Source organism: Urocitellus parryii, chromosome 3, assembly GCF_045843805.1.
Source record: "Urocitellus parryii isolate mUroPar1 chromosome 3, mUroPar1.hap1, whole genome shotgun sequence".
Taxonomy (NCBI): domain Eukaryota; kingdom Metazoa; phylum Chordata; class Mammalia; order Rodentia; family Sciuridae; genus Urocitellus; species Urocitellus parryii.
The window spans coordinates 144914257-144939731 of NC_135533.1; the positions used below are offsets into that span (position 1 = coordinate 144914257).

At 44.9% G+C, this 25475-nt stretch overlaps 1 protein-coding gene and 1 long non-coding RNA gene across 3 annotated transcripts in view; both read left to right on the forward strand.

Moving 5' to 3' along the window:
• The first annotated feature begins 8288 nt into the window (after positions 1–8288).
• Tmem233 (transmembrane protein 233) overlaps positions 8289–25475 on the forward strand; it is a 35975-nt gene continuing 18788 nt past the window's right edge. The window contains exon 1 of one of the 2 annotated variants that reach the window (XM_026403390.2): positions 8289–8610. In XM_026403390.2, coding sequence (XP_026259175.1) covers positions 8350–8610 — 261 coding nt within the window. In that variant the 5' untranslated portion in view covers positions 8289–8349. The remainder of the gene's footprint in view (positions 8611–25475) is intronic. The other variant, XM_026403387.2, reaches the window with a different exon arrangement.
• LOC144253657 (uncharacterized) lies at positions 9383–19699 on the forward strand. The gene is made up of 2 exons (XR_013343348.1): positions 9383–9668; positions 18722–19699. It is a non-coding gene; the product is annotated as an uncharacterized LOC144253657 (long non-coding RNA).

The window sequence follows — 25475 nt, forward strand, 5'->3', positions numbered from 1 at the left end:
GCAGGTCACTGGGGACATGCATTTGAAGGGGATGGTAGGACCCCTGTCCCTTCCTCTTCCTCTTTTTCACTTCCCAGAGACCCTGAGGTGATCCGTTTTGTTCCACACTCATTCCACCATGATGTGCTACCACAGGCCCTGAGCAAGTGGCCAAGTGAAATGTGAGCCAGTATATGCCTTTTTCCTTTACAGTGGATTGTCTCAGGTCTTTGTGTGAGGGATGGAAATCTAACACAGTACTCCCCTGTCCTAAGACACACCAATTATCCTGTTTTATTTCCTTCAGCCTAAAATGTAAGTATCTTATTTGTTCATCCCTAAGGGATAGCAATCATGGCTCTCTTGCTGGCCACTGTATGACTGGCGCCCTCATAGGGCCTGACACTATGGCCCACTGCCTGGTTTTGTCAATAAAGTTTTATTGGAACACACACATTCATCTATGTGTTGTCTGTGGCTTTTCTAGTGCTACAGTGGCAGAGTTCAGTATTTGCAACAAAGACCCTTGGACTCAGAAAGCGGAAAATATTTACTAGAAAAAAATTTGCTGTCAACTCCTACTCTACACCAACAGGCTATCTAACTGTGCATCTTTGAATGAGACAGGTTAACACAAATCCAAACTATCTGGTCTCCCTGACGTAGGTGCACCAAATGGCATGCTCCAGACATCGAAACTGGGTTCTCCTCTTTTGTTCACACTTAGCTGCAATTTCTGCCTATTCCATTTCTGTCTCCCAAACACCTGCCCCAGACCAAGCCTGTTCACCCTTCACCCCCAGCACCACCACCATCTGCGATTCCTTATGTCAACTTTCAGACTTTCAGACCCTCTGTGGTTTGGAGTCCAGAGCCTTTGGAAATATTCCTGTTCCATGAGACTTCTCCCCCATCCCTCCAGGTGGTCAGCTGGAGAAGACATGTTTTTCATGTCTCCATTTCACCCAATGAGAGCAAGGCATCTTCCTGGGTAGGGTGGTAATGGAAGGAAAAAAGAGAATAGAGCTTATGAGACTGTAAAATTCTATGCATCCTTATTTTTAATCCAAACATAACAGATTCATAAAATTATCCGACATGAGAAAACCAGTTAAATTGTTATGAAAGTCTTCAAAAATGATCAAGCAGAGAATTACAAGGTGGAAAGGATTTAGTATGGCGCATCAGGTTTCAAAAAATCAAGACACAAAATGAACACTTCTATTGCAAGTGTAATAACCTCAATACAAGGTCCACAGAGAAGATGGGAAATGTCAATTTATTGGGGTGTGGGTGATTTCTCCCTGATCAAACTTCAATATCTACCTCATTCTTTTGCCTCGATCCACTAGCAAAACCACATATTTTTTAAAAATATTTATTTTTTAGTGGTAGTTGGACACAATACCTCTATTTTATTTATGTGTATGTGGTGCTGAGGATTGAACCCAGGGACTCCCATGTGCTAAGCAAATGCTCTATCGCTGAGCCACAGCCCCAGCCCTGAACACATATTTTTCACCTATTTGGACCTCACACAAGCCCCTTTGCCTCTCTGATCCTGGGTTTTCTCATTTGTAAAAAAGGAAACTCTGGTCAACAAGGGTTGCTGTGGAATTTCAACGAGACAACAAGAGGCAGGAAACACATTGAGTGCACACAGTAGGCACTCATGAAATGTATGCTGATGTTGAAGTGCTGGACCAGCATTGAAAAGCTGGGTGGTCCATTACTCCATTACCCACTTTTGTGTGGTGCTATTTATTATGAGGGGCTCATCCATGAGCTACAGAGTATGTTGTCTCATCCACTCTGCAGGAAGAGCGATGGAATGGACCCTTATTTATTATCTGGTAAAATAAATGACAGATGGGGAAAAAAGACGGACATTTTCAGCCTTCGAGAGTTTGTTTCAATGTTCCTCTGGACTCACTGAAATGCCTAGTGTAAGAAATTAACGGTACAAAAATCTGTTTCCCATTCCTGTTCCCTTTCCTCCAATTTTTTTTTTTAATTTGTGAGAGAACCAAAGTTGTGGAATCTGAAAAGATAAATGGTTTTCTAATAATATTAGCCAAAAAGACACTGTTCTTCCTCAGCAAACCCCTGAGACCAATGCAGTTACTTTATGGCTGCTGAGGGCTGGGGCTTGAGGCTAATGTGTAGTTTGGCAGCGAACACATTCAACATCTTGCCATTTCCTAAAGATCTGGACTCTTTCTCTTGCATTTCACAGATCAGCAGATTCGTATTCCTCCTCTGTGTTTCTTGCTCTCACTCTGGCTCCAGCCCTCCTTTAATTTTGAAGTCCAGCACACAGCTAAGATCTCAGAGCATCCATTTTCAGCCCCCTCTCTGAGATTCAATATGGCTCTACTGGATATTATAGATGTGAGGATCCATTTGGCACCGGGAAGTCCTTCTCTGAATCCATCTCATTTCATCTCATTTGGAGTGCTTCATTTCTGTCGCCCATTGAATCGGTGATCCTTTCCTTGAGCTAAATTTTCATTCTCCCTTTGGCTCCCGTATTAAAATCCAACTTCTTAACCAGTCCATCTTAAGTTTTTTCTGTGCCCTTTCAAAGGTTGACATTTACCCTGTCAGATGGTGAGTCACAAGGAGATGATCACGAATGAAGACATTTGGGTACAAAAGAGGCTCATCATGACATTTTTTAAGTAATTGCTATAAAACCTTACTAAAAATAACCTAAATCCTAGCAATCGGGGCGTGGCAACATAAATAAGAGCCCATCAAATCAATGGGGAACCATGCAGAGTATAAAAATGTCTGCAAAGAATGTTCATTGTCATCCAACACTGAGGAAGAAATCAAGAGAACAAAATGGTATATAATTGCATTTTGCAAAAGAAAATATACACATGTTAAAAGAGAACTAAAAAGAAAGAAGTCTTTGCGTTTGTGGTACTTGCCATTTTGTGAAACCTCTCTTTGTTTATGCTGGTCTTCGTTTTCCCACTCTTCTAGAATAAACCTGTATTAGGTTCACATTTGGAAATAAAACTTTCACAAGGATCAAAAAGACAAGTTGCTACATTGAATATAAGCCTTTCCCTTCTACACTGTGTATTGAGAGTTGCTTTCTCCTCTGTCTCATTTTAAAGAGGGAAGGTGTTATCACATTATTAAGCAATCAGCCAGTAGGGTTCATCCAAGAGCAATAAACTGACCTCTCAAGAGAAAATTAGTGAAGCTCAGGAAATTAGACCTGGAAACCCCAACCAAGTGATCTAATGCATCCCTCAAGAATCAGTGCCATATACATTACACTCTCTAGTGTGGGCACTTTCCATTCAATTTAATTTTAAATGTTTCAAGTGATTGCAATTTCACTGCTACATTTTAGACCAGCCAACAAGCTATTAATCCATCTTCCCTGAGCAGAATATAATGACTCCAACAAACTTCGGAGATGTCCAGCAAACTTTGGCGATGTCCATCTAATATTCTTCCCTGGACCTGATAGCTGAACGAGCATCTTAGATCTAGTTCAAATCCTGGAACTTCCACTTGGCTGTAAGATTGTACACAAGTCCCTTGACCTATCTGATCCTAGATTTCCTTATCTGTCAAAATAAATAAACAGAAAGAAAAAGAAAAGAAAGAAACCTTGTCACCTACCTCACAAAAGTTTGCTGTGGGAGTTAAATGAGATGATGCCAAAGGAATACTTTGAGTGTGCATAGTAGGTGCTCATTAAATGGTGATTTGGGAGGGCTGATCCATTGTTTTTCTGGCAGAGAAAATAGTCTATGCTGAGTCAAGACAGTGAAGAGTTATATTTGAGATGGAATCAATAGGGTTTAATGAATAGTTCACAGACAAGCTGAAAGAGAGAAGAACAGTGGCTTCAAGCCCCAGACTTGGAGGCCTAGATGCTGCTTGTTCGGTGGATGGATAATCAGTTGGGTACCTTTGAAGGACCAGGCACTGCTCTGAGTGCAGGGAGAGAACTCAGTGAACTAAACAGAAGAAAATGCTCTACCCTGTGGAGCTTCCTCCCGAGTGAGGGAGACAGACAATGAGAAAAACACGGAGGAGAAAGGAGACTTTTTAACAAGGGGTGCTGGGAGCCGGGTGGGGTGGCACACTCCTGTCATCCAGTGGCTTGGGAGGCTGAGGCAGGAGGATGCTGAGTTCAAAGCCAGCCTCAGCAACAGTGAGGCACTAAGCAACTCAGTGAGATCCTATCTCTAAATAAAATACAAAATAGGACTGGGGATGTGGCTCAGTGGTGAGTGCCCCTGAGTTCAATCCCCGGTACCCCTCCCCCCCAAAAAAATGGTGCTGGAAAAACTGGATATCTGTATGTAGAAGACTGAAACTAGATACCTGTCTCTCACCCTGCACAAAAGTCAACTCAAGGTGTATCAAAGACCTAGGGATCAACCAGAAACACTTGCAACATAGTGAAAACATAGGGCCAACATATTGGCCCAGGAACTGACTTCCTTAACAAGAATCCTAAAGCACCAGAAATAAAACCAAGAATCAATAAGTAGGAAGACATCCCATTAAAAGTTTCTACACAGGGCTGGGGCTGGGGCTCAGCGGTAGAGCGCTTGCCTAGCACATGTGAGACCCTGGGTTCGATCCTCAGCACCTTATAAAAAATAAATAAATAAAGGTATCGTGTCCAACTACAGATAAAAAATAAATATTAAAAAAGTTTCTGCACAGCAAAGGAAACAAGAGCATGAAGAGAGAGCCTACAGAATGGGAGAAAATCTTTTGCCAGTACTCATCCAACAGGGGATTAGTATGTAGAATATATAAAGAACTCAAAAACTTAGCCCCTAAAACACAACCCATTGAATAAATGGACAAATGAACAGAACAGATGCTTCTCAAAAGAAGAAATAGAAATGGCCAACAAAGATATGAAAAAATTGTCAACATCCCTAGCAATCAAAGAAACGCAAATAAAAATTACATTGATAGTTCACCTCACCCAGTTAGAATTGCAATCATAAAGAATACAAATAATAATGAATGCTGGTGAGGACCTGGGAGGCGGGGGGAAGGTCCACTCTTACATTGTTGGTAGGATCGCAGATTAGTACAACCACTTTGGAAAGCCAGCATGGAGATTTCTCAAAAGACCAGGAATGAACCCACCATATGGCCCAGTTTTCCCACTCCTTGGTATTTATCCTAAAGAAAACTAAAATCAGCATACTATAGGGATTCGGGCACATCAGTGTTTATAGCAGTGCTATAACTAATTCACAATAGCCAAGTTATGAAATAAGCCCAGGTGCCCATCAATAAGGTGAATAGGTAAAGAAAATGTGGTGTATATACACACAGTGGAGTTTGACTTAACCCTAAGGAAGAATGAAATTATTTGCTGGTAAATGAATGAAGCTGGAGAAGATGATGCTAAGTGAAGTGAGCCTGACTCAGAAGGTCAAGGGTCAAATGTTCTTTCCCCTCTGCCCATGCTAAACCAAAATAAGGGGGGAAGGTGGAGCAGGGAGTCCCGTGAAATTAGAAGAGACATCAATGGAGCAGAGGAAGGAGATGGAGGAGGAGGAAGGAGGGATGGGAAAAGAGAAGAAATATGGAAGGAAATGGACCAAATATTGCTATGTCCACATATGAATATACCACAGTGAATTTTGCCTTTAGGGATATCTATAAAGCATTAATTTTAATATAGAGAGAGAGAGAGAGAGAGAGAAAGACCAGTAGGGTAGAGCAAGGAGAACAGCAGAAGGGGGGAGGAGAGGGGGAAGAGGAAGTACCAGGGACAGAAGTGATCTAATTATATCCCATGCATGTCTGATTATGTTAGATGACCCCCAATATTATGTATAATATAGTCCACTAATAAAAACATAAAAGGAAATAATTAAAAAGTAAATGAGAATTTTTTTCTGATTGTGAGAACTGACTTAGGCCATGAACAGGGTAGGGGGGTGGAGTCTAATAGACTACTGTAGACAGAATGCCCCAGAAGGCCTCTCCTGGCAGAGAGGGGTGCACGTCCTGAACAATGAGAAGAGGTCAACAGACAGAGAGGAGGGGAAGTCTCTCGGAGGGAGGAGCAGCAGATATGAAGAACTTGGGATGGGAAAAAAATTGGTGAGAAAGTGTGTGTGTGGGGGAATTCCATGTAACTGAAGCACAGGCAAAAAAGGAAAGAATTGGCAGAAGGGGAGGTTGGAGAAGTGGTAGGACCAGGCAGCAAAGAGGGAGCCGTGACAAGCAGGTTCTTATGGAACAGGTGTGGTTTGAGGTGCTTAAGGGGATCTCTAAGCCAAGGATCCAGGACTAGAGTGGAGACAGTACAAGTACTTAAGAAATCATCCAGTTGCATCAGAATTGCCAGACACGGGAGGTGGGAGTTCCTAGAAATATGGATTTCTCAGGCATTAAAAATTACAGAATTTCCTTTTTTGAAAATTCTAATTCAAGCTAGGTCTTTCCCAAGTCCTGAAAATCATTTTTTTTTCAACATTCCAAGTAGGTCTTGGCCCACTTGAGTTAGGCCTACAGGAATTTGTCAATATTCCCAGATCCTTCTGGACCACTTATTCAAGAACTATTTCCTGCATCCTTAATGTGGACCTGGATAATTCTTTTTTTTTAACATTTTATTTTTTATTTTTTTTTAGTTTTCGGCGGACACAACATCTTTGTTTGTATGTGTTGCTGAGGATCAAATCTGGGCCGCACGCATGCCAGGCGAGCGTGCTACCGCTTGAGCCACATCCCCAGCCCCATCAGGATAATTCTTAAATGCTCAAGATGCAACTCTGAACAGGTTAGAGAGCTTACAGTCTAGAGGAAGAAAGTGAATGAGTTAATTAAAAAAAAATCACAACTGTGATACATGCCAAAAAAAATACAACCTAGTAAGATATAGAATAATTATGGGACCGATTTATCTATGTGCTAGATAAATCCAAAGACTTCTCTTTGAGGAAGTGACATCTGAACTGACCATTGAGAAATAAGAAGGGAGAAGCCATGTGACAGTTGTCAGGAGGAACAGCATTCCTGAGAGAGGGATCAGCCAATGCTAAGGCTGAAGCTAATCTTTTGGTTTATCCCAACTTGATTAACCAACCAAAATAGGGGAGAGGGCATGACAGAGAAGGTACTCTTTCACCTTTGAGTGGTCCTCCAGAAAGCTTTGTCAAGCATATACATTGTACCAGGCACTTGGTGACACAAACATGAGTAAGATGTTCCCCTCTCTCAGGGAGCTTGCCTTCCAGTTAAGGAGACAGATTACCAAATAAGTATGACCCCATGAGACAAGAGGGAACATCTCAGAAAATCAGTTCACGTTCTGCGAAAGTCAAGCAGATGATTAATACTTTTGAGTCTGATGATGTAAGCAATTGTTTTTGAGACTGTGGATGACAAATTGTGCTCATTTTTATTTTCCTGCCAACTCAGAATATCTGAATATCAGGTGGAATGTTTGCAACAGTGAATATTGGGTTTGAGATACTATAATCAACAATATTTGGGAGAAATAGCACCCTAATAATAGCTAACATTTATGAAGCACAAAAATTTGTTCGGCTTAGTACGTACCCTTTCTCAGATGAAGAATTCAGGGCCCAGTGAGGTGAAGGGACTTTCCTGATGTCATTCCTCCCCCATGTGACAATTTCCCAGCTTTGTCAGGGTTCAGAGGCTCAGTTCTGGTCACTCATGCATGACTTAGATGCTGATACAATTGCTGTCTTCACCCCAGTTTCCAAAGTGGATCCCTCTCTCTTCTCTCCATCCCAATTATGTATCTGAGTTGTCTACACCAGCTGGATTCCCCTGCATTTCTCTCCAGGGGTCCTATTGGTGAAAAAAGCGGAGAGGAGAAAAATTCTTTGTTTCCATATTTGGGAGAGAGTGGAAGGCTCTGGTACAAGCCTTGAGTGACTCCAGTCTCCTGAGCCCTCTCTGGAGTGTGGGAAGCACGGAAAGCCAGTTATCAAATGGATAGGGTGTGGCTGGTCCCCTCTAAAGTATTCAAACTCAGCTGCTTTGGGGGGAAAATGAACTGGCCATCTTTAACCTTCAGACTATGCAGTTTGAAGTGTAAAGGGACTTCTTGGCTTTCACCTGCCCTGAGTCTCCGGACCTAGTGTGAGTGGGTGCATCAGTCCAGTGGTTTCTGGGTGTGTCCAGGAGTGCAAGGTCTTCCTCTGCCTTTGCTCCATTTCTCAGGGTAACTGGCTCCTTCTCTTCTCCCTCCTTCCCTCCCTCCCTCTTCGTGGGGAGGCTCTTGGCCCAGGTCCCTGAGCCCGGGCAAGTGCAGGGGGAGGACGCAGGAAGGGTGAGATCACATCTCCCTGGAGTCCTGTGCAACCGGCTTTTCAGAGCCTCGCCATGAGCCGGCAGACAGAGCCCCACACGGCGCAGACCGTGGGCTTCTCCGTCCTCCCTGAGCAGCCGACTTTGCCCATGTCTCAATACGGCCCCAGCTCGGACTTCAAGGAGGCTTTGGACAGTAGTCCCGAGGCCAATGCAGAAGATGAAAAGACGGAGGAGGACATGCCCATGCCCAAGAACTACCTGTGGCTCACCATCGTCTCGTGTTTTTGCCCCGCGTACCCCATTAACATCGTGGCTTTGGTCTTCTCTATCATGGTGAGTGAGTGAGGGCCAGAAGCAGCCCGGAGGAGAGACCCTCTGGGCTCTTGCGCCTCTCCTGGGCGCCTCTCCTAGGCATCCCCACGTGCTAGCTCTTTGTTGCCCTCACCTCCTCCTCACTTTTCCTGGACTCTTGGGCTGTCCCCCCAACCATTGGCACCTCCTAGTGGTGCTCAAATCCCTGACCAAGCTCCCCACCCCTAGGCTAACTTTCTGCTTCTTTCCAGCGGCCCCGGTGCGCGCTCTCTCCAACCCGGGGAAGTTCCTCAACTTTGCAGCTTCTCCCAGCCTCCTCCGATATCCCTGGACACTCGCAGGCCTCCCCACCCTACTTTTCTACAGCCCCAACAGCGCGCCACCCTAGCAGGCAACCTGTCCCTTTCCTTGCCCCACCGAGGGCTCTGGCATAATCAGTGCCTGTGATGGTCTCTGACTTGCATTTACTCCTTTCCGTCTCCGCTATGAGCAGTGCACCACCTCCACCCCTCTTAGAGGGTCTCGAGGCGATCCCCTCCTTGGCTCTGGTGCAGGGCTGTGGCACAGCCCGCTGTCCCCTGGGCCACAGTTTATTTTCGCTTCGCTTCTTCTTCTGTCCAGCATCCTTTCTTTGCTCCTCTCCGGCACCGGCTTTCCACTGCTCCCTAGACTGACTCGCACCTGCTACCTCCCCAGGTCTGTCTTGGAAGCCCCCGCGCCAAACGCGTGCTGCTCTTTTACTATATATACCCCAGCACCCCGTAGTTCCTCTCCCATTTGCTGCACTCCGACTCCGCACAACCTATTTCCAAATGCCATTCCATGCTCTGTCCTGCGCCGGGGGGCGCTGTGCGAGAAGCACCCGGGACTCCACGCAGGGCGCCGCTCTGCGTGCCCTAGGCGCACCGGACTCCTGGGCTGTGAGCGCTCCTGCCGCTGGTGCCTCCAGTCCTCCCTTAAAGAGTCAGCCCTCTTCCAGCCTCGTAGAAACTCCCGCGTGAACCCCACCAGGAGGGCGACTAGGCTTGTGAGATTCTTGCCTTATTAACTGGAGCAGCTGGCCCGCGGGTGGCGGCGGGGTAAGGTTCGGACCCGCATTGTCCCGGAACAACCCTTGCAGTGGCGCTCCCTCCCCCACCGGCCCACCTCTCCCGCTGAAGGGCCCTTGAACTGCCCGCCGCGGACCTGATTCCGCTCAGTGAAAGTTGCAAGCAACCCAACCCTTCCTCTGCCCACCAGGTCGCCCCCCCCCCCGTACACCCAATTCACCTCGCTGGCACCCACAGAGTCTCCATTTGCACCCGCAGATTGTCCGTACCCAACTCCCGGTTAGCAGGCTGCCTGCACCAACTTTCAAGTGCACAGTTTCAACTGCGTGCTTTCAAATTCCGGTTCCACTGCTTGCTAGTTGGGTTGTATCTGGGAATCGCTGCGTCTCTCTGAACCTCGGTTATCTTTGTAAAACCTGAATAATCAATCATAGCCTGGGGTGGCTGTGAGCATTCATGATATAATTGTAATGAGCATTCATGATATAATTGTAATGAGCATTCATGATATAATTGTAAAGTGCTTGGAACAGTACCTGGCATGGAATCTTTTTAAAATGGCACTTCATGAGACCTGATTCCTGTTAAAAATCAACCCCCCCACCCCCCCACCCCCACCCCCACACACACCATATTCTATTCTCCCTTCCTTATCGCTTTTGGTCCAAAGCACTTCTGTCCATCTATTATTTTATTTATTAATATGGTCACTGTCTGTGTCCCCTCATTAGAATATAAGCTCTATGAGGGCAAGGTGTTGGTCTTGTTTGTGGCTGCTTCTTCCCCACCCAAAAAAAAAAAAAAAAAAAAACTTCTGGCACCTTCTGGTAGAGCTTACCAAATATTATGAAAGGAATGCATGCAGGAGGGAAGGGTGTTAATGGATCCTCGTGTCTACTTTGCCCTGGTTTCTTCCCAAAACTGGAGCCTGGAAGCCATCATATCAAGTTCCTTAGGACCAACCAGCCAACTTCCTTCCTTCCTTCCTCTCCCCCCAAGATCCGCCCTTGGGTTTTATGCAGAGAGGAGCTGGAAGAGATGTAGTGGCAAACTCTCTATGTGACAGCAGACTGGCAGGCGGGGTACTGGTGCCCACTCCCCATCCGGTTTATTAATGAAGCAGCCAATTTGCCCCTTTCCTGTTGCCACTTAGAAATGGGCCTAGGAAGGTTTTCCCTTCATTGGCCCCAAATGAGCTAACACAGCAGGTAGTGAGAGGTTGGATACTATTGCCACCACTTTGTGCCCTGGGGGATGACGTTGGTACACGCTTTGACTAGAAACCTCTTTTTCTAACTCCTTCCTCTCCATTCCTTCTTCACTCCCATCCCCCATCTTTTTCCATCGTTTTATTGCAAAAGATCATCTTACTGTCAGAACCCAGACCCCGGAGACAGAGGTTGATTGTGGGACACCTTCATACCTTTTGAAAATCTTGGTTCCTTCTCCTCTAGAATGGGAATGTGGACACTGTTTCATATTGAGCAAAACTGTTGTAAGAATGAAAGCGAATAAAGCTTGTCACGCCCCCAGCACTGTGCTAGGAATGTGCAATTACCGACAGACAGATGGGCAGATTTGGAATCTGGAGACATCGTATGTCACATATGAAAACAAGCAGAACATCAAACAAGCGAGAACAAACCACCCTCCCTATGTGGAAGGATTTCCCCCATTGAAACAGTACAGATCTGGGCTTGATTCCGTTCTATAAAGATTCCAGATTTATTGTTGTTGGTGGTGGTGGTATTTTTTCCTTTTATGCTAAGCTACCTCTTCAGTCATTTCTTTTTTTAAAAAAAAAGGGTTATTTTTTAATTGCAGGTGGACACAATACCTTTATTGTATTGTTATGTGGTGCTGAGGATCAAACTCAATGCCTCACGCATGCTAGGCTATACCTCACTATACCTCTGAGCCACGACCCCAGCCTCTCCCCAGGTCTTTGTATTTATTTATTTGTTTTTTTTATTTTGAGACCAGGTGTTGTTAAGTTGCTACGGTTGACCTCGAACTTTTAATCCTCCTGCCTCCGCCTCCTGAGTTGCTGGGACGGCAGGCCTGTGCCATCATGACGGGTTAAAGTTTCTGAAATCTGAGGGACAAAGAAGAAGAGGAAGGGTGTGCAGGGGGAAGGTGACACCCATTTCTTTTGTTGTTGTTGTTGCTAACAACACAGTACCACAGACTAGGTCATTTATTTGTTAGAAAGAGAAAGGTTGTTATCGTTTAGATCAGGAATATCCTCCAATGCTTTAGTGTGCTGAAGGCTTGGTCCCCGGTGCAGGAAGGTTCAGAGGTGGGGTTTTGGAGAAGAGACCAGATCATGAGGGGCTCTGACCTCATCACCGTATTAATCAATTAGTGGATGAATGATCTGAATGGACTCTTGGGAGGTGATGGAAATTGTAGGAGGTAGGACCCAGTTGAAGGAAGTAGGTCACTGAGGGTATGTCCTGGAAAAGGTAATTCTATGTCTTTCTCTCTCCATCTCTCTCTCTCTCTTTCTCTCTCTCTCTTTCTTCTTCCTGCCAGCCATGAGCTGAGCCACGTTCCTCTGCCACACCCTTCTGCCATCCTGTTCTGCCTCACCTGAGGCTCAGAGCAACGTAGCCAGGCAACCAGGGACTGAGACCCCGGACGCTGTGAGCCCAAATAAATCTTTTCTCCTCTGAATCATTCTTCTCAGGTAGTTGTCACAGTGACCAAAAGCTGATTGAACACAGAGGTTTCATTTGGTCCAAGGTCAGAGGGCCACATCTAGTGATGCGCTAGCTGGCAGAGTCCTGAGGTAGCACAGGGCATCCCAGGACCAGAGACAGGCAGCACTCCAGAGACCTGGACAAAGTGGCTTGACGGCAGACCCTCCCTCTACATCACTCACTTGCTCACGAACCCAATCGTCCATTTATGACGTGAAGGGATTAATCCATTCATGAGGACAGAGTCGGAATCACTTCTTAGTGGTCCCAACTGGCCCGACCGCTTAATCCCTCAGAATGAAGATTAAGTTTCAGCATGAGTTTTGGAGGGGACACACCATTTCCAGATCACAGCAGTGGTCATCCAATCCCGCTGGGTAGACACTTTCCCTAAGGTGTCTTGTGGTGTCCCGTCCTGGCTGTTTTCAAATCTCACTTATCTGTAATCCATGACAAATCTGGGTACAGCAACAGTATGGCTGGGGGTCCTGACTGGAGTGGCACCGTTTCTTAGGAAGGCATTTGGAAATGTGGGGGAGCGCTTGTGATGGTGTCACTGATTTGGGACATCTGGCATTTGAGGAAAAGAGCCAAAGTGCTAACACCCTGCAATGCTAGGAATTGAAGAATTGATGCACCCCAAATACCAGTGGTACCCCGATGAAGAAACACCCTAAGAGAAGACAAATTGATATAAATGTGGATGGGTGAAATACAGGAGATGGCTCAAGACAACTAGTTCCCAGAATGGTAAAAATAGCCGACAGTCCCCAAGCCATCAATACCTTAATTTATTTCTTAAACCGAGTCTGGGGAGCCTTCAGTAAGATTATGAAGTTGGAGGAGGTGGTGGACAACAAAACTTCATTGAAAAATACACACTGGAGATGAGTGTTCTTCAAGCTGTCGGCCTCTGTGTTCTTCTGTCACCCGATGTGCAGCCATTATGCCATTATGTCGCAGCGGATCACAGATGAGTCCCCAGATGGCACATCTTGTTGTGTTGGAACGTTGGTGGCTCTAATATCACCTGCAGCAAGAACACAGAAGCCTTTGTTCATCTGTTTGTTGTTATTGCTTGTTTTTTGTTGTATTTTGGGTTCCTTGGTTTGTTTTATACCAGGGACTGAACCCAGGGGCACTTTACCACATCCCCTGCCCTTTTATTTATTTATTTATTTTAAATTTGGGGACAGGGTCCCACAAAGTTGCTTAGGGCCTTGATAAATTGCTGAGACTGGCCTCAAACTTGTGATCCTCCTGCCTTGGCCTTCCAAGTCACTGGGATTATAGGCCTGCACCACTGGGCCTGGCTCCTCTATGTATTGAAAGTACATTTAATTTGTACTCAACAGAGGGGGACGCATATCTCAAGAGTACTACTCCCAGTCTATAGTGGACCAGTTGGGACCACTGCAGACTGAGGTACTGCTGGCCCATATGGCACTTTCCTGAGAATTTCAATATGGCACACTCCCTCCATGCAGACATAGCTCTGTGCCAGGGCACAGTCTGGTAGGTGGGGCACACAGGCTGGCTTTCGGGCTTCTTTTGTCATGTTCCCTCCCATCCTCAGTTATCTCTGTTTATTCCGTCTGAAAAAAACCCCATGATTTCTCAATGAGGCCCTCCACTATGGAGAAAGAATACTTGTTCTTTCCACAAATATTTATTGAGCACCTATTTTGTGCCAGGCTAGGCTCCAGGCCTTGGTACTCCTTCTGATTCTTCTTTTTTCTTTTTTCTTGAGACTGGACCTTGTTATAATGCCCAGGCTGATCTCAAACTATTGGATTTAAACTTTCCCCCTGTCTCAGTTTTCTAAATAGCTGGGCATACAGGCCTATCTATACCACCGTGCCCGGCTAGGTTTTCTCCTTCTGTCAAGGGGTACACAAACTAGCAAGGTCTCTGCCCTTCTAGATATGGAAGAAGTGAGGTCCCGGGCAAGTTTCAAGAATGTTGGCAAATTTAGGGTGAGTTCACTATCTACTGGTTTTGTTACTAGAATTTGCTCCCTGATTCAGAAGACTGTAACTGCGTCCATGGCCAAGGCTTAATTCTCAATGACATCTGAAACATTGACCACTCTAATTTGGATACAAGATATCCCATGCCTTTTGAATGAGTGGTTTATGAGCCTTCTTTCAGCAGAACCTCTTCTCCTTTTATTTCTATAGAAACTTCCTAGAGACCACCCATTGGGGTTCAAATTCATTTCTGCTGTGGGTTATGTCTGTGGTTCAAAGCATGTGTCTCAGTCTTTCTGGAGTTTGGTTTTTATGTCCTGTAAGACAGGAACCCCCTGGGTTCAATCCCAGGTATAAAACAAACCAACCAACCCCAAATCACAACAAACAATAAGGGGTTGTGATAGGACTTATCCAAGTGCAATTGTGGAGATTAAATGATAAAAGACAAAAGTTTTCAGCTCCCTACCTGGAATACAACTAGGGCTCAAAAAGTATTGATGATGTTGATGATGATGACGATGAAAGTGATGATAGTGGTGGTGATGATAATGATGTGGTGATGATGGTGATGACGGTGATGGTGGTAGTGGTGGTAGTGGTGAGTGTCTATTCTAGAAATACAAGCCATTAGCTTTTCCAGTGGTAGTTTTTCTGCTTCAATAGTGACTAACAAATTTGATACAAATAAAATAAAATAAAAACCATGACCAAGCCATTGGAATAAATACCTGTTGTCACCTGAAGGTAAATATTAATGCTAAATTGAAAATACACCAAGGAGGACTTACGGTTCAGCGTGGAGTATGGAAAATAACTATTCTTATTTCTTCGTTCCCTTCTGATACCATTTTAAATTACATTTTAAAAAGGATCTAACACCTAAGGACAAATTAGGTCAGGATAAGAAATAAGGGAGGTGACAAAATCTTAGAGGCTTGAAAACAGCTGGCTGAGCACTGGCCAATCTTACCGAGTGCTCAACACTGAAACCTAAATCCTGCAGAAAGAACAGCCCACAAAAAGAAAGTGGGTTTTCCCTGCAAAACCTAGAAAGGTTCAGAAATTGGAGGTATGCACTGAAGGTATCGCCTTGGACAGTAGGAAGGAGAGGCAGGGCTGGAGACAGGAGGGGTCCGTGAGAGTCTGCCCCGGCACCAACCAGCTCCATCCTTACACGTAAAACTCCCAAGAAGCTTTCCAGTGTCTCCCTTTCATATACGAAGAGACAGCCAGAGACTGTTTAGACACTGAAGAAATGCTTCTGAAAGAAGAGAACTGTGGTTTACAGGTGAAATGAAGTAAAAGAAATAATTCAAGGAGTAGAAGAAAAATTCAAGAATAAATGATCAGCCCCTTCAGAGGGACATTTAACCTTGTCATGTCCACAAGACAGAAACAGGTTGGGAAAAAAAGTAAAACAATCTGAGAAGCAAAACAGGGTTCTTAGCCATTAAAAAAACGAGGGTGGGATTTTTAAAAAATAGTAGAAGCATTGGAAGTTAATGTCTAGGGAACTCAAGGAAGTAAATGTCCAAATTCACAAAGATGGAAAATATGGAAGCAACCCAAGTATCCATCAGTGGAGGAGTGGAGAACCAAAATATGATGTTTTCATACAGAGGAATATTATTAGGTTTTTAAAGGGAAAGAAATTCTAGCACACTCTACAACCTGGATGCACCTTGGAGACATTATGTTAAGTAAAGCTAGTCACCAAAGAGCAAATATTATATGATTATATGATTCCACTCAGATAAAGTACCCAGAGTAGTCAAATCTACAGAGACAGAAAGGAGAACATAATTCCAAGAAATATAACGTTCCAAGAAAGTTCCAGAAAAAGAAAATGGAAGAGAGGAAATTATAAAATCAATAACATGAGAAAAATTCCCCCATGCATTTTCAGATTAAAAAGATCTAGATGAAACAAGATACACAGCAAGACACACAAAGGTGAAATTTCAGATACAAGGACATAATTTCTCTCCAAATAGGGATTCATCAGGCCTTCAGAGTTTGTATCCATAATACTGAACGCTAGAAGAGAGCAAGAAAATGACCTCAAAACCCCGAAGGAAAATTATTTCCAACATCTATTCTATACCCATCCAAATAGTCATTCAGGGGAGAAAGAAGAATAAAGACATTTCCAAACATTGAAGATGTCAAAAAAAATAAAAATAAAATGTCTTCCAAGCAACTTTTTGGAGGAAGCCTGGGGAACCATGAAGATGGGTTTTCCCCCAAAAGGGGAGAAAATCAAGAACGAGGAAGACATAGGATCTAGAAAAAGCACCCCACACAGAAAAGAGGCAAAGTGAATACTCCTCAAAACTAGGCAATCCGTCTCATGAACCCTCAGAAGATGGAGCTGATGACAGGTGGACGGTGGAAAGCCACTGTCCCAACCCATCATCTGGCCATGGGCTGGCCTGGGAAGCCACAGACCTGCCCTGAACCTGACCACACCTCCCCGGGAAGACAAGGTTGGTAGTCACCAAGAAAATAAATGCCCACAGGCTGAAAGACAAACCAAACTGGGGGTTCCTTCTGTCTGACCCAGACTCCACCAGGGACAGTTTATCCATCAAAACGGTGTTTCAGGAGGACTTTCCAGAGGGTTTCCCTTTTTTCCCAGTGACCAGGGACAAATTTGGAAATATCAAGTCTTGATCCCATCAACTTGCAGGGCTGGATGCTACCTGTCTGTTGGAGGTGTGAACGCTGAATACTACGCGTTAGGTCTCTCCCAGGGACTTCTCCCGACCCTCTCTGGTTTCCTGTGATTGCCACCTGAGCAGTGGGGCATTAAGGTCATGGATCCTTGCGATTTGTCTCTTATTGCTCTCTGTGCTTGAAGCCCCAGAGAGCTTTCCGTGGTTCCAGGTGACCAAGACCTTGTCTGAGTGTGTCACCGTGTGAAAGCTCCCTTCCAGAAACCCAGATGTCACAGATCTGCAGGTCACCCAAGCAGGCTCTGACTCTTTGGCCACTTTCCTGACGTTCGCCACCACGTGGGAGAGGGTGGCCATGCACCCTTGGTATTTGGGGATCTAGAATGTAAATTGTAGTGGGGATCCTGTCAGTCCTTGATCGTTGGTGATACAGACTAGGTCTGTTTCAAGATGTGAATCTGCGTGTTCCTACCAAAGAATTTATATTTTAAATCCCATTTAGATTTACTGATGAAATGCTATAATGGCTGTATTTATTATAACCCACAATGCGGGGGGGATATATGTAAAATAAAATTAAAAAAAAAACCTAAGAGTGGCTACTAATGAGTGGTTGTTGGAGCTAGGTTATAGGACACAGGAATTCACTAGATTACCCTGTCTACTTTTAGATACTTTTGAAATTTGCCATAATAAAAGGAAAAGGGTTGGAGGAAAGGAGAGATGAATGAAAAAAACTCTCTTGGGCTAACTTTACTTCTTGGCGTGGGTTTGTGTATGTGAGTCCTGGGGGTAGCTCCGTCACCTAGCACAATTCCAGGCACATGGTCAGCAGGTAATGAATGTTTGATGAATGAATAAATGAACTTGCATAATTCTGTTCTATGATTCCCTCCCCTTCTCTAGTAATGGCCTTCATTTCTGCCAGTAACTTTTCTGGGAAATATCCAGGAGACCCAGGACAATGCTGTGGGTGACGGAGAGATTGGCCAAGGCTCAGCTCCCTAGGATAATTTTCCTGGCTGGTCTGGAGCTCACAGATATCCTCACACTCTGGACTAACGGGTCCGTATTTGGAAACTGGCCTTTAGTCTCAGCTTGCTCCTTCAAGACTTGCTATTTGTCCATTCAAAGCTCCTTATCCAGAAAAGTGACACGTTCAGCTCATAAGCTGAACACGCCTGCAATCCTCTGGTTCAGGAAGGTCAAGAGCCAAGCCAGACTTTCCAAAGCAGCGCTTCTCAGACAGCTGGTTCTGCCTGATGTTCATACATCTTCCCAAGGGGGCTGGGGCTGGAGGAGGATGAACTTGAGATGCGCCGGGGCTAGTTAAGGGTCCCTCTCCTTTGGAGCTTCATGGAGAGTTTGGCCAACAGCTGTGGCTTGTGGCTCTTCAGTGGGGCACGGGACGTTTAGTAAGCAGGTTGCTGGGAATCCTTTGATCATAAGGCTAAGATGCGGCAGATGCTGCACACTTCAGGGAATGCTGCTCTTAATGACTCAGTGGATTTCCCTGGAATGGGCTGAGAGGTTGCTGATGTGGGATTGCTGCAGGGTGCTCCATCCCCAGTGCTCTGTGGACCCACTTTAAAAACACAAAAGTGTTCTTAATGGATCTCCCTAGCCAAGCTTTTGTTGATTTCTTCCTCCTCTCTCTCTCTCTCTCTCTCTCTCTCCCTCCCTCCCTCCCTCCCTCCCTCCCTCCATTTTCACCTGTGCCTCACAAATCCCAGCAAGGTTTGCAAGAAAGCGGCTCTCACCATTTCCCCATGAGAAAACGGAGGCTCAGACAGGTGACATCAGTGGACGAAATGAAACACCACAGTCCTTGCCTCCGTGCAGTTTACAGTCTAGTTGCTTGAAGCATTCTAAAGGGCTGGCTATGACTTGTCCTTTGGTGGGGACACGGCTTTGATGGTCTGAAAGCTTTCTCTTTTAATAGACTTACCCCATCAATAAAGGAGCATCCTATAATACTGTCCATCAAGCCTGGCAGAATGCCTCCCTCCCTTTTGGCTTTTGATTGACAGGCAAAAAAAATAATTCTCACTTGTCCTTGAAGATGTTTATAGGGAGGAGAAGGAGCAAAGGCCCAAGATGAGTTAATGATGATCAAGAGGAAATGCACTTGTCATCTGGAAACCCAGTCTCAGAATTCCCAGAAATACCTGTAGGCGCAAAAACTCAGGAGCAAGCAAAAACCTAAGCAAGAAATTCTAAAGTCATCTGAAAACTCAGGCTTTATTACTAAAAATATGTACCAAGTGCCCATGAACATCAAGCTACTTGGATGGGAGCCTTCTATCTGGAGTTTAGACTCTAAAACAGCACTGATCTATATAAAGAAACTTCTTCAATCTGCACAAAAGGACCTCGGGCTGCCCTGAGAGACTGATGTCATTCTACAGGTATGTGTGGAGGGCAGGATCGGGGAGAAGGGCAGAGAGAAAGAGACAAATGTAAAGACAGACAGAGAGACAGCAAGACAGAGGCAGATTGATCAGCTTTCACTTGATTCCCAATGGCCAGATATGTCTCAGACATGCAAAGGCAAGAAGAGGAATCGTCATGGCTTTGAAAGAGAAGAGATGGTTTGAATAAAAGGAACGTGTTCTAAAATTAGAGTTTCAGAATGGCAATTCAACAAATCAGAATATTTGGTATACTCACATAGCAAAAATAAATAAATAAATAAATGATAAGTTTTAAAAGATTTTTTTAGTTGTATCTTAATATCTTAATTAATTAATTAATTTATTTTTATGTGGTGCTAAGAATCGAACCCAGTGCCTCACATGCACCAGGCAAGTGCTCGACCAGTGAGCCACAACCCCAGACCAAGATTTTATTTTTTGAAAGACCAGAAACAAACTTTAGTGCCTATGTAAGATTTGTACAAAAAAAAAAAAAAAAAAAAACTTTAGCAAGAGGTTAAAATTGAAAATCAGGGTCTGGGGTTGTGGCTCAGCGGTAGAGCACTTGCCTTGCACGTGTGAGACCCTGGGTTTGATCCTCAGCACCATATAAAAATAAATAAGTGAAATAAAAGTATTGTGTCCAACTACAACTAAAAAATATATATTTTTTTAAAAATATGAAAACCATTAATGAAATGGAAAGGCAGAATAGTACATACTAAATGTTCATCCCAGCATTAGTTATAAATTATAAAATGTGTTAACATGAAAATATAGTGCCTAGCACCCAGCAACTGCTTTATTGATATTTTTGTTGTCATTATTATAAATATGAAAAATTTGAGATTGATATAATTATTGATTCCAATACAGAAGATTGACTAAATAAAATACAATACATTCTGTGTGTGACGTGGGACATTATGTAAGTTCTAGAATCATACTTTTGAAGAATTCTCATAAGGACGTACTTAAAGGATGTCCCACACCCTTTATTGATTAAAAGTCTCCACACAGACAAGTGTGCATCCTGTAATCCCAACAACTCTGGAGGCTAAGGGAGGAGGATTGCAAGACCCTGTCTCAAAATCAAAAATCAAAATGGCTGGGGATGTGGCTCAGTGGTAGAGCACCCTCGGGTTCAATTCCCAGTAGCAAAAAAAAAAAAAAAAAAAAAAAAAAGTATCCTCCTACCCTTTTATATGCAAGAAATGAACAGGGGAGGACAGACAGGGTTGGAAATATTCCAAAATGTCTATGGACCATACACAGATTAGCAAGTAAACAAGGTCCCTTTAGAGGAGAGACAAGTACCCAAGTACCGCAAAGAGAATAAAAAGGCAAGTCTGAGAGAAGGACCAGTGCAGGCGGATGGCGGAGAGAAGAGGCTCCACTTTGGAAAGAGTGACTTGCAAAGCTGAAGGCCGAGAAGCCCGCCCTGGGAATGTCAGGCAGCAGACAGGGCGTGGGGAAGGGACCACCTTGGGGCTCTCAGCTCCCACTCAGGACCCTCACAACACGCTACCTGAAGCCCCCTCCTGTGAGGGGGAAACAGGGCCATCTCGTGGTTACAGTGAGAACGCTAGGCGACCCCAGGAGATTGCAAGACCTTGAAAAGAAAGCCCACGGTTTTGAGCATGCGCAGTAGCCCAAGGGTGTGACCTAAAGTTAATTTGTTGCTCATTAACATATCATTAACCTTGCAGTTTTGTCCCAATCCATGCATTTTGCGGGGTAGACGAGAGCAGGAAGCAACTTAGGCCTGGGTAGAAGGAAAGTAATTGTATAAAATTCAGCTGTCAATCAAGGTGCCAATCAACCCCAGATCCACCCAGAACTGAAGGGAGAGAACTAGCACAGCCCAATAAAAGTGAGCTTCATTGTGTAGACAGGGCCTTGAACTACTTCGCAGCCTGGCTGACTCTGTTCTTCCAGAATATTATCTTGCTACTCCCAAAGTGTTACTTTCAAATAAACCTTTTTCTTGCCGGCCAACGTTTTATTCTTGCTCAATTCTTTGCCCAGGGACAAGAACCTGGACCAGGACCCCTGCGACCCCAACCCTTGTGCCAGAAACAGAAAGATTGGTAAAGGAACAGGAAATGCAAAGGCCCTGGGGTAGCAATAAACTTCCAAGCACATGTGCTATCATCCATGTTATCCACTTAAAATGAGTTTGTCTCCCCTAGGAAGGAACCCCAGGGTAGGCCACGTAACTGGAAACTGGGTCCTCTGTCAGCCAGTGAGCTATCCCTCAAGAACTCTTAACAGACCTTTCTTCTTGGTCTGAATCTCATCATTCTGATGTTTTGATTTTCATTTCCCCAATAAGTAATGGTGCCGGGCATCTTTTCGTGTGCTTATTGATCTATTTTTATATCATCTTCAAAGAAATGTGCATTCGCCAATTTTTCATTGGGTTATTCTTTATTGTTGGATTATAACAGCTCTTTACATATTCTGGACATGCGGATATCCGATTGGCAAACACGTTGTCCTCTTTTGTGGGTCTTCTGGGTCTTCTTTCACTGCTTTGCAGACCTTGCTGGAGAGGTCTGGTTTTGTGTCAAGAGTCTTTAGTGAAACATCTCCTCCCGTTTTTTGCCTCTGTCCCCTCTCTCCCTTGGCTCCCAACGTGAACACTCGGCTGGGGACAGATTCCATTACAGACACCACATCAGTTCAGAATCTGAATGGAGTTCAAACTCCAGAGTTTGCATCCTGGTTCTGCTGCTTACCCTAACTTCTCTGAGCCTGGATTCTCCTACTCAGACATTGGGAATATGAATGCCAAACTCTCTGCATCGTTTTCAAAATTAAAGGCTATAAGGCTGGGCTCCCTTACACTCATTATCTCATTGACGCCTCACACCAGCCCACGAAGTAGGTAGCCTCCTCCCCAGGTCACAAAGGAGGAGAGCCGGGTTTCACAGAGATCCACCGGGGCTCATTTTCCTTTGAGTCCAGCTCTTACCCATGTTAAAGCTCCATACGTCTGCTTTCTAACATTGTCTGCAAGGACATTGGGCACGGTGCAGTTCTTGTGCATGTACACAAACCCTGGTGGCAGGCTTGGGAGTAGGACAGTTTCCACTTAGAGGGAAATGTCTAGTAGCTCTGGCTTAGGAAATGAAGAAGAGCCCACCCATGTTCCCCACTGCAGAGCCACTGCCTTATTGCCTCCGAGATGCTTCTCCCTGCCTGAAATCTCCTTTTTTTTTTTGTTTCATTTTTTTCAAGACTGAGTCTTATTATGTTGTCCACATGGTATCAAATTTCCAGACTCCAGCCTCAGCCTCCTGAGTGGCTGGGAATTTGGGGCACCCACCCCCCATGCCGGGTTTCCATTTTTAATGTGTCTGAATGATCACTGTAAGGCTCCTTTTGGAGGGCTGGGACCTTGTCTGCCCCATTCATACCTGGCTGGTGTCCCCAGCCCTTACAACAGGGCTTAGCATATAGTAGTGGCTTAATAAATTCTTAATGAATGAATCAATGAATCGGAAAAGTGGTTTACAATGCTTTCGTAGTCTGGGAAATGTCCCGCTAGACCTACTGTCTCCCTGCTAATGGCTGAAAATAGACAATGGTTTCTATTTATTGAATGTTAGCCCCATGCCAGGCCCTGGGCCAAGAGCTCTGGGCAGAGTCATTCGCTGTGCCTGGAGATTCCATGAAGTAGGTACTTCTTTGGCCATCCCAGAAACAGCGTCTGAAGCACAGAGAAGGTAGGTAGCTTGCTTTAGATTCCACAAGTGGGTGGCAGAACCGAGACACAGGCCTGGCACACGAGCTCAGAGCCCCTGCGTTCAATCTCCGTGACGCTAACGCCTTCCTGTACTAGACACAAAATCTTCATCTCCAAGGCCAGCGTTAGGTGATGGTCCCCAAACTTCAGTCTCATGGAGGATTCTCCACCCAATAAAACTATTGGAGGCTACAAAGCACTCTTGCCTTTGAGAAACCTAAGAAGTCCTTGTCTGCAAAATTCTCACAGGGAAACAAGTGCATGCTAAAAAATGAGGCCACTCTTCCAGGCTTATTTTTTGTAGACAACAACAACAACAACAACAAAAAAAAAAAACAAACAAAAAAACCGATTCAGATAACTAAAAGAATAGAGCAGTTTAGAATCCTAGAAAAAGAGCTTCATCTTTTTTTTTTTTTGGTGAGGGCAGGGGGGGACCAGGGATTGAACTCAGGGGCACTCAACCACTGAGCCACACCCCCAGCCCTATTTTGTATTTTATTTGGAGACAGAATCTCACTGAGTTGCTTAGGGCCTCGCTGTTGCTGAGGCTGGCTTGGAACTCACGATCCTCCTCCTTCAGCTTCCCGAGCTGCTGGGATTCATCTATTTGTTCCCCCAAATATTCTTTCTTACCCTCCAGCAAATGTCCCCATGGCTAGATGTCTGGGCAAAAGCGTTCATAAGGCTGTTTGCAAGTACACATGATCATAAGCTGGGAAATGAAAACCTGGCTATATGAACTTTCTTCTTTTTCATTAGGAACACACAAGGGAAGGCCCACGTGTCTGACCCTCCATTAGGCACTGGAAATGGAATGACGAGTGTAACAAGGTTGACCCGTGTCTCCTGGCGCTCACAGACAGGGGGCAGAGACACGCTGAAGTCAGAAGGCAACTGCATAAAATAACTGTGACTTGCATTAAGAACCACGGGAGAAACAGACTCACAGAAGAGTCAGAGCTACTGACCAGGGTCAGGGGACCTGCTTAAGATGCAGTGGCCTCAGAAGGCTGCCCGAAGTAGGCAGGTAAACCTAGACAAAGGGGGGGGGGGCTGGCGACAGGCAAGGAGGAGCGCTCCCAAGGAGGCTGGGAAGGCCATGATCAGTCCTGTGAGTGTCCCGGCGGGTGGATTTACAGCCATCCCCGTCCTCCCACCCTGTTCTCATAAGGCAATGTCAGGGATCAAGAACATTCCAGAACAGAGGTGTCACTGGCTGCTGGGGCTTCACAGTTACCTGTCCCAGGTGACCGAAACACACCTTCTGTGTCACACCAAAGGACGAAGGGGTTTAACGGCCCAGCTGAGTTTATATTGTACTTTTTTCTTAACATTGGGAACAGTCAGGGAAGCTCTGGGCCAGGGGGATGGAGAACGTAAAACATCCGCTTAATACCTCATGGCTCCCGTCTTCATCTGTGAGCGTGGGCCCGAATAATGACATCAACCAACAAGAGGCAATGCGCATATTGGGACGTTTTACCAAGTACCGTTCTGAGCTCTTGACTTGCAGTCAGTCACTCATTGAATCCAGAAGGACCAGGAGGCTAAAATAAATAAATAACTGATAATTATCTTCCATCAGTAATATTTTGTCTTTGGAAGCCATTTTTTTTTTTAAATTTGGTATCAGGGATTGAACCCAGGGGGTGCTTAACCACAGAGCCACATCCCCAGCCCTTTTAATTTATTTATTTATTTATTTATTTATTTGAGACAGGCTCTCACTAAGTAGCTGAGACTGGCCTTGAACTTGTGATCCTCCTGCCTCAGCCTCTCATGTAGCTGGGGTTCTAGACGTGCATCACTACCCGGGGTCACCCTATTTTCTTTATCAGTAGCCAAAATCTTATTAAGGTAGAATGAAGTCAGTTCTCTGGCGCTGGGGCTTCACGTCATGCATCCATTCTAACTCTTAGGCTCTTCCGGATCATATTAAAGTAGCATCTCTAAAGACTTGGTCAATTCGAGATCCTTTTGCTTCTTAAGTTCATGGCCCCTCTAGCAAGTTCCTTTGGAAGCAGAGATGTCATTTGCTTCCTCCTCTCTGAGTCTGGGTTTTCTCATTTGTAAAACGAGGGGTAACCCTGCTCTTACCTGCAAGAGGGTTGTTATAAGGATTTGGTTAGGGGATGCATCTAAAGTGGTCAGTGCGGGACCTGGCACAGAGTAGGTACTCAATAAATGCCAACTCCATATTAATGCAATGACTGATGATAAGATAGCTCCCAACTTCTTTTCCAGTGTAAACGGGAGATGAAACTCTCCCTCGTCACCTCTTTCTCTCTCCCTTCCCTCTCCTCCGGCCTCTTTGGCATC